Source organism: Acomys minous (assembly GCF_964271855.1).
Source record: "Acomys minous genome assembly, chromosome: 16".
In the NCBI taxonomy this organism is placed as follows: Eukaryota; Metazoa; Chordata; class Mammalia; order Rodentia; family Muridae; genus Acomys; species Acomys minous.
Window position 1 is genome coordinate 21,276,918 of NC_140498.1, and position 17,154 is coordinate 21,294,071.

The following is a 17,154-nucleotide window of genomic DNA, read 5'->3' on the forward strand; positions in this document are numbered from 1 at the left end:
CAGCTTCTAGATAGCCCCACCCTACAGTCCAACTCCTGAAGTGTGAGCCGGCAGCCCTGCTAAAACATAGCGCCACCTGTGTCCTGGGAGCAGTGAAGCGGTTGATGGGGCATAACCAGGCCGTGATAATCTGAGCAGCGCAGGATGGGGCTTGGTACCTGGCTCTGCCACTGCCTCACAGTAACTGGACAGTGAGGACCGAGGAACCGTCTCTGGGACTCAGGCTTCCAGTCTGGCTGCTGGGAATACTGAAGCCCATCAGAGTTAAGTAGAGGGCTGGGAAGCCCAGAGCCCACCTGCGCCAGAGGCTCCGTGGAGAGCAGTCGCTGCCCTTGCTGGCTGCCTTTCTAATGTTCTGGCTCCTGGGCTGGGCCAGGCTTCCTAGGGCAGGGACTGGGCCAGGTGATTTGGTCCCTCGGGTTCCTATCTGCTCGTATGGCTATGGCTTGCTTCCCAAGGAGGTGCTCAGGGGAGCTTGTGGGCACACTAGGAGCTGCGGTTTAGCCAGGAAGAGATCTTTAGTCACTGGGCACATGCCTTTGAATTCTGAGGTTTTTTTTTTTTTCTTTTCTTTTTGGCTCCCCTACCACAAAGTGTGCAACTTAATTTTATCACGTGTCTTTACCTTAAAAGGCCTGGTCTACAAAGTGAGTCCAGGACAGACAAGGCTACACAGAGAAACCCTGTCTTGAAAAATCAAAAACAAAACAAAACAAAACCCTTTAAGCCAAAAATTGAACCTTTTTTCTTTATAAATTGGCCATGTCAGACATTTGGTTACAGTGACAGAAAAAGCTGATTAATCCATGGATCCAGCCCGCTTGAGATAATATGGTCTGGAGAAAGGAGGAGCTATGAAGGCTGAAACTTGTGACCTTTGAAAGCCTCACTCCTACCTTTTCCCTGCTGCTGTGGGCGGTCAGTGAGCGGTGGGCAGCCCCGCGCAAGGCAGTCCTGTAGTTGCAGAAATTCCCCGTTGGGTCCATCTGGTGCTGGAAGGAGACAGGAAGACATCTGAGCAGCTATACTCAGGGACCTGCTGGCCACACCCTTTGGACCAGCAACCCTGTTTACCTCTAGGATGAAGAACTTGGCTGTTTTCACTTTGGCCCAAGTCTTCTTCAGCCTGGAGACAGGGCTCATGTTCATGCCGGCTGGAAGAAAGTATACAGAGCTGGGAGGGCTGCTCCAGTGTGGGAAGTCCCCTTTGTCCCCATTGGAAAAGAGGTCTCAGTGTGCCCTGACTGTGGCTGAGTGGGCAGGTGCTGGTGCACATTGTGCTGAGGTGGACTTGGGTGCATGTAACCCTGTTCCAACTACACACCCCCCCCTCCCCCCCGCCCACGGCATCAATACCTATTTTGACCTCCTTGTTCTCTCTGTCTCTGGATGCTCCCTGCCAAACTCTCCAAATGAACCCTTCAGACATTGACGTTGTTTATTTTTTCTGTTTTGTTTTGTGTTTCGAGACAGGGTCTCTCTGTGTAGCCTTGACTGTCCTGGACTCACTTTGTAGACCAGGCTGGCCTCGAACTCACAGAGATCCGCCTGCCTCTCTCTGCCTCCCAAGTGCTGGGATTAAAGGCATGCACCACTACCGCCCGGCTTGACCTTGTTTCGAATGGAGCGCCTCCATCAGCTTCCGGCAGGCCTGCTACTGGTCACCTAGCCCACAGCCCACCCATTGCAGGGATGGCCCTTGACTTGCGCCCCCACCTGCCAGTTCTGCCCACTTTAACCTCCCTAGTGGTCCTCACCCAGGGTATTTGAGGCCTGGGCAAAGTTCACTCACAGATAATGGCCATGAGGGAGTTGAAGTTGCCGATGTTGAAACACTCGCGGGCCACATCGATGAAGAACTCAATCACCTGCGCTCTCTGCTTCTTCTTGGCTGGCTGAGGAGAGGACACCAGAGCTTCAGCGGGCATCTGTTCTCCCCCTTCTCTGCTCAGACACCCCATTCAACCAGCCTGGCCCTCCTGCCCTTCCCGGAGCCCCTGTCACGGCTGAGAAGCAGAAGGCCCAGGGTCTGGGGACCCTTCACCGTACAGCCAGCACACAGCTCAGAGGTGTGGAGGGCAGATGTGGCCCAGTGAAGCGCCTGTGGGGCACAGACATCCCTGCAGCACTGCAGGGGCTGTGAGGCCTCTTTAGGACGGTGCCCCCTCAAGGTTTAACTTTCCCCGAAAGGTGAAAATAGCGCCATTTCCTTTCCTTCCAGTATGGAACTTGGTCTCCCCTCAATGGGGGCCACACACCAATCCTGAGTCCTGCTCTGCGTGCCACCCCTCTTCCTGTCAGAAAACCATGCCACTGTGAGACTCCACCTTGGGGACAAGTACTTGAGACTCTCCACACCTTTCTGGTGGGTTGAAACCAAACTATCTCTCCCCCCCCCCAGGGGGGGCGTCCCAGGAGGGTTCCTGGGTGTCCAGCTGTGCTCCTCCCATCCTCAACACTGGCCTGGCTTAGCTACCGAGCCAGCGATGGAAATGTGGGAACGAGGTCAGGCCAGTACCACTCAGGCACATTTTTCTTGTTTATCAACACCCAAATCTCTCTAGCCACCAGAAAGTGTTCCGCGACACCACTATGGGTGCTAACGCCCCTCCAAGGTCAGTCTCTGCTGCCCGCCTGAGGCGTAGTCCTGTCCTTTAGATGGCAAACACTCACCGATGACAGTGACGGAAGCCAGGTGAGGTTTAGACAAAAGCTGGCCATGTCAGCCCCCTATGGGCACCACAGGTCAGTGTCTCCTTTAGCACGTGCCCAGCTGCCCTGGTCACTGCTCAGCTGCTGAGCCCTAATGAGCATTAACCCTTGACCTCAGGCTCTGTCTTAGCAACTGCACCCTGTGAGGTGTGCGGTTTATCCCACTGTACTTTACCCGTGGGTTGCACAGGGCTGCCTATCAGATGTTTATGTTGCAACTCATAATAGTAGCAAAATTATAGTAATGAAAACAATTTTTATTGGTTGGGGGTCACCACAACATGGGAGACTGTATTAAAGGGGCTCAGCATCAGGAAGGTGGAGGACCATTGCCTTAGGATAAAGGTGCGTGACTGGAGAACTATGCTCTTCACCTCAGTGCCAGCGCGTCTAACACCAGGGTACCAGGCTTCCTGATGACAGAAGCAGACACTGGCCTGGACTCATTTTGGAATTCAGTTCTTAAACATTGTGGCCCATCTTTTATTTTTTTTTCAGAAAATGGCAGATAAGAAGTGACTGGAGGTTGGTGGTTTGGGGAAATCATTCCTATCCTTCAGAGCACTGAATAAACATATTCAAGGCGAGGTTAACGGATACAGAAGGACCCGCCCTCCTTTCCTCTGCGTGCAAAAACAGCAGCATAGCTTTAGGTTACACTGAAGACACTATGTTTAAAAAGTAGTAGGGGCAGGAGCTGGAGAGATGGCTCAGAGGTTAAGAGCACTGGCTGCTCTTCCAAAAGTCCTGAGTTCAATTCCCAGCAACCACATGGTGGCTCACAACTATCTATAATGAGATCTGGTGCCTTCTTCTGGTGTGTAGTTGTACATGTGGACACAACATTATATACATAATAAATAAATCTTTAAAAAAAAAGTAGCAGGGGCTTAGTATTGAATAAATAAAGGATTTAGGAATAGATTTACTTCCAATCTCATCATCAGCCTGGACTTTTATTTTATTTTTGGTTTTTCAATACAGGGTTTCTCTGTGTAGTCTTGGCTGTCCTAGACTCGCTTTGTAGATCAGGCTGGCCTCGAACTCACAGAGATCCGCCTGCCTCTGCCTCCCGAGTGCTGGGATTACAGGCATGAGCCACCACGCCCAGCTGGCCTGGACTTTTAATGTGCGATTTTCCAGTTCCTAAAGGTTTGACCATCTTTACCTCCAAGTCTCAAGCAAGCTACCCAGCCCAGCCGCGTGCGGCAGACGGGCTCAGACTGAGGCGCACAGTGGCCAGCCATCAGTCCTCGGCAATCTGACTTCCAACTTGGCTGGTGGGTCCACCTGAGATGCGCTTCCAGGAGACAGTCGCTGGAGTTAAGAGGTGAACCTGGTCACACCTGTGGTCCAGCCAAGCCCTAGGCTCGGGAGGGTTGGGATTCAATACATCTTCCCAGCCCCCAGCGCCCTCCCACCCGCCCCCTCCAGCCTCCGGCTAGCAGACACGGCCAGGCTGGCTTTACTCACCATGCAGATTTCAGTCGCTACCAGGTAGCACAGCCTGTTGAACCACTTCACGTAGGCCTCTACGTTGTTAGTCTTGTCACTGAAATGGGGCTAGGAAAGACAGGCAGGCTGTGTCTCCTTGTCGATAACTTCTTAGAGCACAGAATCAGGCCACAGCCATTACAGAGAACCAGAACAAAGTGACGAGCTCAGAGTCAACCAGAAACATGAGGATCTGACATGGAACCTCCTGGTCTTCTGCCTTAGGCTGGAGGCCCTGGGCTTACCCCTCCCCCACCCCACCCCCACCCCCCTGTGCCCATCACAGTGGGGGAAGAAGACAAAAGAGGAGGGCTGGGTATAGAGCACCGCGCGGTAGACTGCACCCTCACAGTGTGTGTGTGTGTGTGGGGGGGGGGAATGCCACAGCACCAGATGATGCACAAACACATGAATTAGTGAGGCTGTAACTCAAAATGATGGCTATGTACACATAGAATCAATATTGATTATCCACAGATTCCGAATTTGCAAACTTGCCCACTGATGATGATGATGATGATGATTTTGCTATTCTGATAGTTTGTATTGCTTTCCCGTTCAATGGTGTGCAGGCACAGAGAGACAAAATGTTTGAGCCACTTACATAAGCATTTCCAGCTAAAATTAGACTAAATGAAGCTATTGTGTCTTGCTTCTTCTGCTTGAACTGTGAGCAGGGATCCCTTCCCCGCCTCTGTTTAGTGTTCTCTTTTCTTTTCTTTTTGTGTTTTCTTTGGAGACTATTTCTGGTGTTTTGAAAGGATTCCAAAAATAATACTGAAATGATATATCTTATTCTTAAGCACTCAAAGGCTATGGTGTGTCCTACAGAGAAAATATGTGCTAGATAACTCTCACTTATCTATGACTTGTACGCACATAGATAGACGAACAGAGAGAGATAGATGGATAGACAGACAGACAAACAGATGGAGAGGTAGACAAGTAGGAAGATAGATTAGATGCACATACAGCTAAGTGTTTCCTTTCTGCGGCCCTGGGGATGAAACCTCACTGGGCAGGCATTCTACGCCTGAGCTCCATCTCAGACCCACGCATGAGTTGGCCTGGCCACTTGCCCTGAGTTCAGTGTTAATCACCGGTGCACATTAGAGATGTGTCTTTTGCACATAAGCACATAGCACAGCTAGGTGTTGATTGCTTGTAGAAAGTATTAAGAAGAGAAGTTTGCAGGAACCTGATGCTGCTCTTCCCCCAGGAGCCATGGCTTAGAATTTGCTAATTTGATGTCTGTGTTGGTGTTCTAGAACATAATTACTGGGAATAACAGAATCGACTGTGTGTGTGTGTGTGTGTGTGTGTGTGTGTGTGTGTGTGTTTGTGTAACAACAGATTTCTATCTGAACTTTTTCCTGAGTCATAAAATGTTTGGAGAAAAAATTCAATCTATGCTGAACATTCTGTGTTGTACATACATATGTCATTGTTTAAAGGATTAAACTTAAGGTAGAGAAATATATTTGTTTGTTTCAAGACAGGGTTTCTCTGTGTAGCCTTGGCTGTCCTGGACTCACTTTGTAGACTAGGCTGGCCTCGAATTCACAATGATCCACCTGCCTCTGTCTCCTGAGTGCTAAGATGAAAGGTGTAAGGTATAGAAATATGTATGCTAAAATACCAGGATAATTTTCAATTAATGGGAGGTAAATGAGAAAAGATGTAAAGAAAGGAGAGCAAAAGGAATAAGGAATTCAAGGAAGAGACTGACAAATGCTACAGGAGTCAGTGGGGACAAACCCTTGTAGATAAGCAATTGCAATAAAACCCCATATTCTTGACATTTTCTAAGTCAAGGATATAAGTAAAAAAGAAATAGAAAATTGCACATTTGAAAATGTCACATAGCTATTTGGAGGATACTAACTTTGATGGTTCAACTAAGAATTTTCAACTTCATGCTGGGTTTATCAGGGTAGAACCCCATTGAAAGTAAAGGACCTGTAATGTTTGGACAGGTTTTTTCTGTTTTTTATTTGTTTGTTTTTGTTTTTTTAAAAGATCTTTTTTAAAAGATTTATTTATTTATTATAGTGCTTTCCCTGCATATATGCCTGCAAGCCAGAAGAGGGCACCAGACCTCATCATAGATGCTTGACAGCCACCATGTGGTTGCTGGGAATTGAACCCAGAACCTCTGGAAGAGTCGCCAGTGCTCTTAACCTCTGAGCCACCTCTCCATCCCCATTTGGAAAGATTTTAAGGCAAAAAAAAAAAAAAATCTGCTGGAAAAGTACCATGGAAGCAACTAAAGGGTAACCACACAAAGATAAGAGGTTCAATTTAGGGGAAGGAGAGATGGCTCAACAGTTAAGACCCCTACTGTTCTTCCAGAGGACCCTGGTTCAGTTCCCAGCACCCACATGACAGCTTACAACTGTCTGTAACTCAAATTCCAGGGGATGGGAGCGGGAGAGCTGGTCCTGCCCCCAGGGCATGGGAGCAGCAGAGCAGGCCCTGCCATGATGACAGGGGAGCAGGAGAGCAGACCCTGCCCTGAGGACAAGGGAGTGGGCCCTGATCCAGAGTTCTGAGTGGACCCTACCTCAACATCTACCCCGTGTATGACCTGCTGGAACACATGAAGGGGCCGGACCTGCAGATTCACAGATTAAGAATCTCCTTGACACACGGCAACAGTGGGAGATCTGGCAGCAGTTCCAGTGAGGATCCATTAACGATAGTGCAGGTCTCAAACCAGACCCATGACTCTTAGCAACGAACATTTGAAAGTAAACGTATGTGGACAAAAGGCTGCACTGCATGATACACTACAGCTTCTGTGACAAGATTTTTTGTTTGTCTGTTTTATTTTACTGGGGGGAGGAGAGGGATTTTGGTGCATGATGTGTAAATCATAGACATTCAATAAAAGTAAAAAACAAACAAACAAAATTCCAGGGGATACAATACCCTCATACAGGGACATACATGCAGGCAAAACTCCAATGCACATAAAAAAAAATAAAGAGACATCATTTTTTTAAAAAGTTCCTGACTATATGCTATTTAAAAAAAAAAAAAAAGAGGTTTAATTTGGCCGGGCAGTGGTGGCACACGCTTTTAACCCTAGCACTCGGGAGGCAGAGGCAGGTGATCTCCATGAGCTCAAGGTCAGCTTGGTCTATAGAGTGTGTTCCATGACAGCCAGGGCTACACAGAGGAAACCCTGCCTGAAAACACAAAGAAAAACAAAAACAAAAAGAGGTTGTTAGTTAGGAAAATGTCACAAATCTAACCATGTTTGTGTAAGTAACATGTTTGGTAAAGTGCTCACTAGACAAGAATGACACCAAGCTTGGTCGCATTCACTTGTAATCCCAGCTATGTGATTGCTATATTGATGGGGGAAAAAAGATAAATAAACTACAGATTATAGTAAAGAGACACCAATATGGATGTAAGGAAATTTAAGAGAATAGTTATCAGTGAGTAACTTTATATCTGTAAATGTGAAAATTTAAGGGAAAAGGTTAAATTCTTGAAACAATATAAGAAGTTACAAAACAAGTTAAGAGGAGCTGGGCGTGGTGGTGCACGCCTTTAATCCCAGCATTTGGGAGGCAGAGGCAGTCGGATCGCTGTGAGTTCGAGGCCAGCCTGGTCTACAAAGCAAGTTCAGAACAGCCAAGGCTATACAGAGAAACACTGTCTTGAAAAGCCAACCAACCAACCAACCAACCAACAAAACAACTTAAGAGGAAAGAAAAAAGCAGGAGGCCGAGGCAGGGGGATCCTAAGTTCAAGCCCTAGCTGAGCTAGTTAGTGATCCTGTCACAAAATAAATAAAGCAAAAGGAAGGTTAGGAGTGTACCTCAATGATGGAGTGCCTGCCTAGGAAACAGAAGACTTTGGGTTCCATCCTCAGCACCACTTTGTGGTGAGGAAAGGAGAAACCGAAAACCTAAGTAGTCCTATAGTTAATAAATAACAGCAAGAGTAAACAAAGAAACAATCTAACAAGAAAATTCTGAATGGGTCAATGAAAGTTATCTCACTAAAAACATGTCTATCTCAGATGTTTCCCTGGCAAATGCTGATCAATGCTCCAGTAATAAGAAATTCTAGTCTTTTATACATAATAGAGAAAAGAGTGAGAGAAAATCTAATCAAACACAGGGTCAGGAAGAAAAGTACCAGATCAATCTCACTACTGAGTAACGAAGGCAGAGTCTCTAAGTAAAACAGCACACAGGACCCAGGGATGTGTGGAAGAGAAAAGGGCTTCTCTTCTCCCAATTCTGCTTACCTCAGAAATGTAAAGTGGGTTCGACATTGATTAAAAAAACAAAAACAAATAAAAACAATCACTCGACAGTTTTTTTTTTCTTTTTTGTTTTTTTTTTTCTGAGACAGGGTTTCTCTGTGTAGCTTTGGCTATCTTGGACTGACTTTGTAGACCAGACTGGCCTCGAACTCACAGCGATCTGCCTGCCTCTGCCTCCCAAGTGCTAGGATTAAAGGCGTGCGCCACCACGCCGGCTCACTCGAGGAGGAGAAGCAACACGTGTGTTCTGTGGCAATGCGTTATTATGAACATCCCTCTTACATCCAAGGGACGGGAACTTCTGCTGGACCTTACAGCCACGGTAACAACACACCTTGCGCTCACTTGATACTCTGCTGTGTACTCAGCCTGGCTATTTAACCTGCCTCTAAGAGAACAAGGCAATAGCCATCTTTGTCTTAGACTTCCCACGTAATCAGCTTTTACAGCCTAAGCTGATGCACAGCTTTGATTTAAATTATATACTCTTCCGTGCCCCTGGCCCAGAGCAATGCATGTGTGTTTGTATGCGTACTGTGCTAGGACAATCATTTGTTGAAAACTGCAAATGGGACGAAAGAGGCCTTGTACAATAAATATTTGCCACAAATGCTGCAAATACATTGGAGGTGTCAGTCTGTGCACAGTACTGTTTGTTATTTGGGTCGGTTGGAATGGGCAGTTTCATCCCTTGTGAAACTCGGTTAAAGTGTTTCTGTACAGTGCCCCTCATTCCTTGCTCAGGTGACACATTCTGTTTAATAAAGAAGAGCAAAGTCCTCTGCTGGGGACAGATTCACTAGAAGGCATTCAGGCAGGCAGAGGCAGACTCATTGGCAGACAGGACAGAAACCATAAGCTACACGGAGACAGGAGACACGTGGAGAGGAGTGGAGAATTCTCATCTGGGCTCACTCTTGATCAAAGTCCTCCGAGAGGGAGTGCTGGCGTCCGTCTGAGACTATCTCTAATGCCTTTAATCTAAGACAGGGTTCAACAAAACTCACCAACCATGCATATGGGGCCTCTCGACAAACTAAGAAGCGAGGCGCCTTTCCGACACCTGAAGAAATAGTCTAAAAGCAAACGCACTGCTAAAAGCGTTTCTTTTAAAACTAGGAAAAGAAGGATGCCATTTCTCAAAACTGTTTGACGTGGTGGCGGGGAGCAAGCTGGTGCCTTAAGCAAAACCGGGCAGGGGTGTCCCGCGTTAAATAACAATCTTAGCATTTCGGAGACTTAAAGTGACAACAGAAGGCTGGTCTAAAATTCATGTCCCTCTTATACTGGTGGAGTTTCTATTTACGGCTGCCACAGAACTAAACTGAAAACTGTTTCCAAGGCTGAGGGGATGGCTCAGCAGTTAAGAGCACTTGCTAGAGGCTCCCAGCACCACATGGTGGCTCAGTGGTAGGACACTGGCCTAGCATGCAGGAGGATCCAGGTTCAATCCCTAATACCTAAAAAAAAGTCCTATTCAGTATTGTCAGTTAAAAAAAATTGACATATAAAACCAACCAACCGGGGCTGGAGAGATGACTAAGAGATTAAGAGCACTGACTGGTATTCCAGTGGTCATGAGTTCAATTCCCAGCAACCACATGGTGGCTCACAACCATTTATATGATCAGACACCCTCTTCTGGCCTGCAGGTGTAAATGCAGGCAGAGCCTTGAATACATAATAAATAAATAAATAAATAAATAAATAAATAAATATTAAAAAACAAACAAACAAACAAACTACTGTTCTCTTAAAGGTGAGCACCCGAACCGACTTCTGTTTTGTTTTGTTTGTTTTTTGGCTTTTCAAGACAGAGTTTCTCTGTGTAATCTTGGCTGTCCTGGACTCATTTTGTTGACCAGGCTGGCCTTGAACTCACAGAGATCCGCCTGCCTCTGCCTCCGGAGGGAGGGGATTAAAGGCGTGCGCCACCACACCTGGCTCCGACTACTGGTTCTCACTGAATATAACTTTGACTTGAAGAATCACAGAGGAACTCTCATTATTTAGACCTCAGCATTTGGCTGACTTTGCCTGATAGTGAGTAGAAAGCCTGTCACTTCCAAGAAAACAGTTCGCAGCATTTGCTGTCAATGGTTAAGTTGAAACTTTCAAGAGAAAATTGGGAATTTACAAAACCCTTGTCTACCTCTGGGAGCTTGACAGCATCTGGGTTTCCACAGATTTTCTTCTCAACAGTGGGGAGATTTGCTTCACTCAGTGTTTTTTAAGTGACTTGTGGTGCTACAAAATCACATATACCAGTTGCGTGACAGTCCGGTGGATGTCACAGTATATGGAAAACTCAATCGTATATTTTTAGATCCCATGTTACACTGAGTGTTTAAAAAAACGAGCACTGGCAGTGTCTAACAAGAAGATGGACAAATATCTCTTAAGAATGTCAAATATTTCAATTTTTCAACTATGAGATTTGATCCCCCCCCCCTTCCCCAAGAGTTGACACTAGGATGGAACCTAGGGGTTCCTGACGACCCTGAGCCCCAACCCCCAACCTGAGGACATACATCTTCATAGTGGATGCCACTGCTCATCTGCCTCTTAAAGTCATGTGATCTCTACCAACAACATAGAAAACTTCATTTTCTGTCTAGCTTATTATCCTTGCTTGTCTCCGAGGCAAAACAAAAACAAACGCTACAGCATTTAATTTGCACTACTTTTGTTAGGTTGTAAATAGAGGAAGCTTCCAGTGATGGCTGGAGCTAGCCTGTTGGTTAGACATCCTGCTCCGGTGTTTGGGCCCTTCGGAGGTAAGAAAGCCTACTGTGTGGCTCAACTGCCCAATCTTTTCAAGCACCAGGCACCAGCCGGCACTTCCCGTAGTGACCGCTAGAGGGCATAGGTGCCCGTCAAAAAAAAAAAAAAACGCTCAAGAAGAGCCCGCAGGTCCCAGGCCATGCAAGGTGCACCCTATATCCTCTCCTTCTCCCCAGTATTGATTGAAGCCTTCCTCAAGGTGACAGCAGACTTCCCGACCACCCTTACACTCTAACTGGGTGGGTAATCTGGTGGGGTACGTCCAGTCAGTCCCCTGGGGCTCCTGGGACTCAGTGCTGCTGCCATCTGAGCTGGAAAGGCCTGGGTGGGGTGGCCAGGGGCTTCCCCGGCTGATGCCCGTGAGAGCACTCGTGACTACCACTTGGAGGAGGCCACTGTAGTCTCAGTCCTTCCAAGAACCTTTTACCTTTGTGCCTGCCAGGTCCTTGTTCACAAAAGCCTGGACAAACTCCTCGGGCCCAATGTGTCTCAGTCGCTCCTGCACAGGGAGGGGAGAAGAGTCAGAAAAGAGGGGAGGTGTGTGTGTTGGGGTGGGGGGAGCACATGTTGTAAGGCTTCAAGGGCACAATCAGGAGTGCAAGTGTGGCACAAACATGGCTACTTCCCTTCATCCCCTCTCTGGCGGCCCTTTGGCTTCCACACCTATGTAGACTCCCATGTGTTTGGGGCGAGGTCAGCTCATCCCTTTTACCAGCATGAAGGAGGGCTTAGCTGCTACCCTGGAATGCTGGGAGGGCAGCCTTCCCCACCCCCACCCAATGTGGATAGGGCTCTCCTTAAGCCCGAGAAACGCACACAGTGCGTGGTATCAGAAGGAGAGTTTGAACTGTTCTTAGTCTGGAACTTTATGCTGGCATCTCCAGACCGCCCGTCCCAGGCCCAGAAATGCTGAGGGATTGCTCCAGGGTCTTCTGCAGAGGGGCCCTTGGCCTTGGACCCCTAGGCTATGCTGAGATCAGGAAAGACAGGCTGCGGACAGCGTTTGCTATTTCTAATTGCTCACTTCCTTCCCTGGGGCCCACTCACCAGCTCCACGTGGGTCAATTGCTGGGCCAGCGTGTAGGGGTCACTGCAGACACCCAGGAGCTCCCTGTGGATGGAGGCTGGTGGCTTAGTCCTGTATGAGATGGGTTTGTCGGCCCCTACCAGGCCTTCTGGCCCCTGGCCAAGCGATGCCAGCTTCTGGTGTAGAGTCTGCAGGAGCTGATGCATTCTGTTTCCGTAGGTCTAGGGGGTGGGGGGAGGGGAGGGGAGAGGGCATCCAGGCCTGAATACCCACATCCCAAACTCAACCCTAGCCTGCTGGCTCCTGGGCTCCAAAGTGTGTGTGTGTGTGTGTGTGTGTGTGTGTGTGGTGTGTAGTGTGCCTGTGTGTGGTGTGCATGTGTGTATGGTGTGCTAGTATGTGTGTGTGTGTATGTGTGTGTGTATGGTGTGCATGTGTGTGGTTTGCCTGTGTGTATGGTATGCAAGTGTGTGTGTGTGGTGTGGTGTGCGTGTGTGGTGTGGTGTGCATGTGTGTGTGGTGTGCAAGTGTGTGTGTGTGTGCATGTGGTGTGTGTGATGTGTGTGGTGTGCATGTGTGTGTGGTGTGCAAGTGTGTATGTATGTGCAAGTGTGTGTGTGTGTGTGTGTGTACAAGGCCGGGTACCAGCACATTCTGAAAAAGGATACTACATTGGACATGTTGGGACCAAAGTGAAGGCCAGGTGGGGAGAAGGATGCAGAGTTCCAGGTGGTAGATGAGAAACAGCCTCAGGAGACCGTCGCTGGCTAATGTGCACCAGCTCCCCGGGCCACAGGGTGGAGTAGGACAGGCAAGCCAGGCAAGGAAGGCAAAGGAGGGACAGAAGGCATGGGCAGGCCCTGCCCCAGGGGACTGGCCTCTTACTGGCTCCAGTGGGAACCATCTTGCTTCTCAAGCCGGGCTCAGAAAGGCCTTCCCCACCAGCCTAATTCTCCTGCCTCAGTCCCTGGCACTGCTACCTTCCTCGGTGTGTCTTCTTTTATAGGACCTCAGTTAACACGATGCTGCATGAGACAAGAAGTGCCATCTCTGTCACCAGATCCCAGCCTGGCTCAGGGCACGCAGCATGGCATGTGGTGAACAGGGCAAGAACATTACCTCTCAACACGGAGCTCACACTGACAGCCCTGTGCCCTGAGCTGGGGCCAGACACAAGAGGTTCCCCAGGGGCCCACAAGGGGAGAGCCATCCTCTCTCCTTTGAATACCCTATTTCTTTCTTTTGAAAAAGACTCGTAAAATTAAGAACCAACTTAGATGCATATGTGTTTGTGTGCAGTTGTGCACACTTCAGTGCAGGTGCCCTCAAAGGTCAGACAGGGCCTCAGTCCCCTGGAGCTTGGGTTACAGGTAAGGCATGAGCTTCCCAGATGCTTGAAAGAGAACACTGGTCCTTTTGCTCTTAACCACTGAGCCACGTCCGCCCCAGAGATGCAAGTGATTTCTAAAGGGAGATGCCATTAGCCTAGCTGGGCTTATTGAAAAATCCACATATCCCAAGAGTTTCGGCCATTAGCTCAGGATAGATCCATGAGTGTGTTAGCCTGTGGGCAAATGTCACTCCCAGAGATGACTCCACTTCTCATGAACTGAGGGGTAGCTGGCCGAGCAGGGGCAGGCAAGTGGGGAACCTGCTCTCTCACTTGCTCTTGTGGCTATTTGTGGAACCCTTCTCCTGCCCCTAATTACAGGTCCTTAGCCACTAGCACTGCCTGCCAGCCTGGCTCTGCATGGGGTGCAAGCAAGGCAGGGAGAGGGAGGCCTGTGCAGGTCCAGGGCTATGGGCCTTTGCAGGTGGGTCACAGAGCCGCTGCCCGGCCACCAGCGCATCTGAAGGCCACGGGTGGATTCTATTCACCGCCTACTACTTTTGCCAGGACAGAAGGGAGAGGTAGAGACATGGGGCCTGTTTCAGCCCGTGGATTCCTTCTCAGCTCTGCAGGTCCGGGCTTTTCCTTGGGCTCCAGAGGGCCTGTTGAGGTTGTACCATGCAGTGTGGGGAGAGAAGGGACCAGAGGAGGCTAGAAAGAGACTCAGGTCCTGGGTGGGAAGGTACAGGAAGGGGAAGCGACTTCCACCCTGTCTGGCCCACCTCGTCACACGGGGAGATGCGGCCCACCACGTCCGTCAGGTGTCCGATGGTGGACTCTTCTTCGAAGTCCCGTGGGAAGGTCTCGGTCCACTCAGCCAACAACTGGAGCAATTTGGCACCAAACTTCCGGACTCGGGTCTGCAAGGCAAAGCAGGAGCAGGGGCCGCTGGGTGGGGTGTAGTGAGGCCTCAGGGCCCCACTGCGCATGCTCTGCCCATCTGGGCCCTTGCAGGGTTTGAGGTAAGCCTCGGGCTGTGTCCTGCAGCAGGGCGAGGACAACAGACTACAGGATGGCAGGGGAGGTGTCCCCTTGGCTCTGCTTACACAGGGGATGGGAATGAGGCAGATACGCATCTTGAGGCCAGGTCCGTCTCATTTCTGCTGCCCATAGCATCCCTGGCCTCTGTTTCCGCGGGTCAGGGTATCTTAGTTTGCCCATGGGGCTCCCTCTCTTTTCCCAGACCCAGGCTCAGCTGATTCGGCTCAGGGACAGCGTCATGTGAGAGCTGGCCAATCAGATCCCAGCATTCTAATTCATCATGTGGCATGACTGGCACACAGACGGACATGTGACCTAAGCTAGGCCAATGAAATCTCAACCTTTTACCTTTGCTGGCCTTTCCAGGTGACTGAAAGGTTAGAAGGTCACCCTGACAAAGGTGGCCACCTAGCACCGTGCAGGAGAATCTGCCGGCACAAGGTGAGGCCTGTGGTCCCAGATGAAACCAGGGAGGAACCTTAGAAAGAGAAAAATCTATGTCCTAGTGCTGTGATTTGGGCCCCTCAAAGAGAAGTACCTAATGCTTAGGATCCTTAGGCAGGTACATGGGTCAGCCATGTCCCTTTGCTTGGGCCAGTTGAAGTTGGATTTCTGCCACAGTACCCAAACCCTGACTGACACAGGTGTAAAAAAAAAATCATAAGTTGGGCTAGAGAGATAGCTCAGAGGTTAAGAACACTGGCTGTTCTTTCAAAGGTCCTGAGTTCAAGTCCCAGCAACCATATGGTGGCTCACACCCATCTATAATGGGATCTGGTGCCCTCTTCTGGCCTGCAGGTATACGTGCAGGCAGAACACTGTACATATAACAAATAAAATCTTTAAAAAAAAATAAATCATAAGTCACAGTGAGACAGGGGGAGGGAAAAGGGTCTGAGGAGCCATGGTATGGAGAGGCCATCCTTCTCATACAGAGATGGAGGGCAACCAGAAGGAACCCACCAGGTGCATGGGGCTATCCCAGGCCGCAGGTGCTAAGAGCCCTACAGATTAGGCTCTAGGGACTCAGGTCTGGTTTAATATGATCTCATGGGACTCTGGAAAAACGGCATAGGGGTCAGGGGGCCTATCCTCAGGTCCTGAGGTCCTGAGCCTCAGATAAGTCAGAAGTTTAGTAGGACAGAGCAACCGATTCCTCCCCCAGAAGCTGACACTGTGAGGTCGTGCCCAAGGGATGCTCTCAGAGGCCCCGCCCCCATCCCCCTCCCCCACCCCCCCACCCGCTCAGCTCTTTACCTTGTCCAACACCGGCTTGTCTAGCTGTTGCTGCTCTATGCACAGGTGGCACACCCGAGCCAGGAGCTCCCGGGGCTCGATGAAGAGACGAGAGCTCAGCAGGAAGGTGAAGACGTAGGCTTTCTGGTGACGATACCACACACATTCATCAGAGCACAAAGGGTGTGTCACCAGCCTGCCCCAACTCCCCAGGCCTGTCATCTGCAGCATGCTCTCTCCTGCCCCCCTCCCCCTGCCATCTGGCTCACCTACCTCGGGATAGTAATCGGCTGTGGGTACGAGGTGCTGAATCAGGGTGTCCAAAGAGGCTGAGGATGGAGCTCCGTCCAGGAGGGGCTGGCCAGCCTGCTCGCCTTCTGTGGATTCTGTGGGAGGCGGGCTGAGGTTGCCTGGGGTGACCATGTCGGAGGCACTCAGCGTCCGGGGCATGCCTGCCTGCAATGGCAGGAAACAGTTGGGGTAACCTGAGCTAGCGCCCACTGGTTCTCTGGGTTCCAGGCTGGAGGACCCTGCCTCTCACTGTCCGCCTAAGTTCAGTGAGCACAACGTGTAAGGCAGCCAGTGTCCCCTACTTCACAGCCCAGCACCTTGTAGCCTTCCCAGTTCTCCCCTCAGGAACACCATAACTTTCTCCAGAACGATCTCTTCCTGGAAAATACCTCCATAAAAGTCTCCTTCTCTCTCATCTTCACAATTCAAGCTGGGATTATACAACTCACAGAAAGCCTCCTGTTTCAGATTCCTCTAGTGCCGGCACGACAGAGGTGAACCACCACACACAGGAAAAATTGTTTTTCCAAGTCCTTAATAGTCACCATATTCCCCCCAGCGACTGGCTACAGAAATCGGCTCAGGGACGATCCTGGTCCGGGCTAGGGGGTTCAGAAAAAAAATTCCACATCTTCCTTGACAATAGAAGCTATTGTCCCCATGAGATCCTACTGACTCGTTATTGCTGAGGTCATCTTGTCTCTATGAGACGCTGGGAAAATAGGCACACCCTTTTTGTGGGGCTAGGACTGGGATCGAACACTTGTGCATACGGCCTGAGGACTCTGCCACTGAGCTCGCATCCCCAGCCCCTTTGCTACTTTACATTTTTGAGGCAGGGTCTTACTAAGTTGCCCAAGCTGGCTTTGTGTGTTCTCTGTAGTGCAGGCAGGCTTTGAACTTATGGTCCTCTTGCCTTAGCCTAAATGGGGGCTATCCCTGCTTCCTACTCCC

At 49.6% G+C, this 17,154-nt stretch overlaps 1 protein-coding gene across 1 annotated transcript in view; it reads right to left on the reverse strand.

Annotated features, from left to right (window-relative positions):
* RASGEF1C (RasGEF domain family member 1C) overlaps positions 1–17,154 on the reverse strand; it is a 73,466-nt gene that overhangs the window by 8,281 nt on the left and 48,031 nt on the right. The window contains exons 2-10 of the mRNA XM_084763305.1: positions 16,183–16,365; positions 15,931–16,053; positions 14,415–14,552; positions 12,323–12,523; positions 11,703–11,774; positions 4,186–4,275; positions 1,793–1,895; positions 1,075–1,154; positions 897–992 (exon numbers count right to left, since the gene is read on the reverse strand). Of these exons, the coding sequence (XP_084619431.1) occupies positions 897–992; positions 1,075–1,154; positions 1,793–1,895; positions 4,186–4,275; positions 11,703–11,774; positions 12,323–12,523; positions 14,415–14,552; positions 15,931–16,053; positions 16,183–16,359 (1,080 nt within the window). The 5' untranslated portion in view covers positions 16,360–16,365. The remainder of the gene's footprint in view (positions 1–896; positions 993–1,074; positions 1,155–1,792; positions 1,896–4,185; positions 4,276–11,702; positions 11,775–12,322; positions 12,524–14,414; positions 14,553–15,930; positions 16,054–16,182; positions 16,366–17,154) is intronic.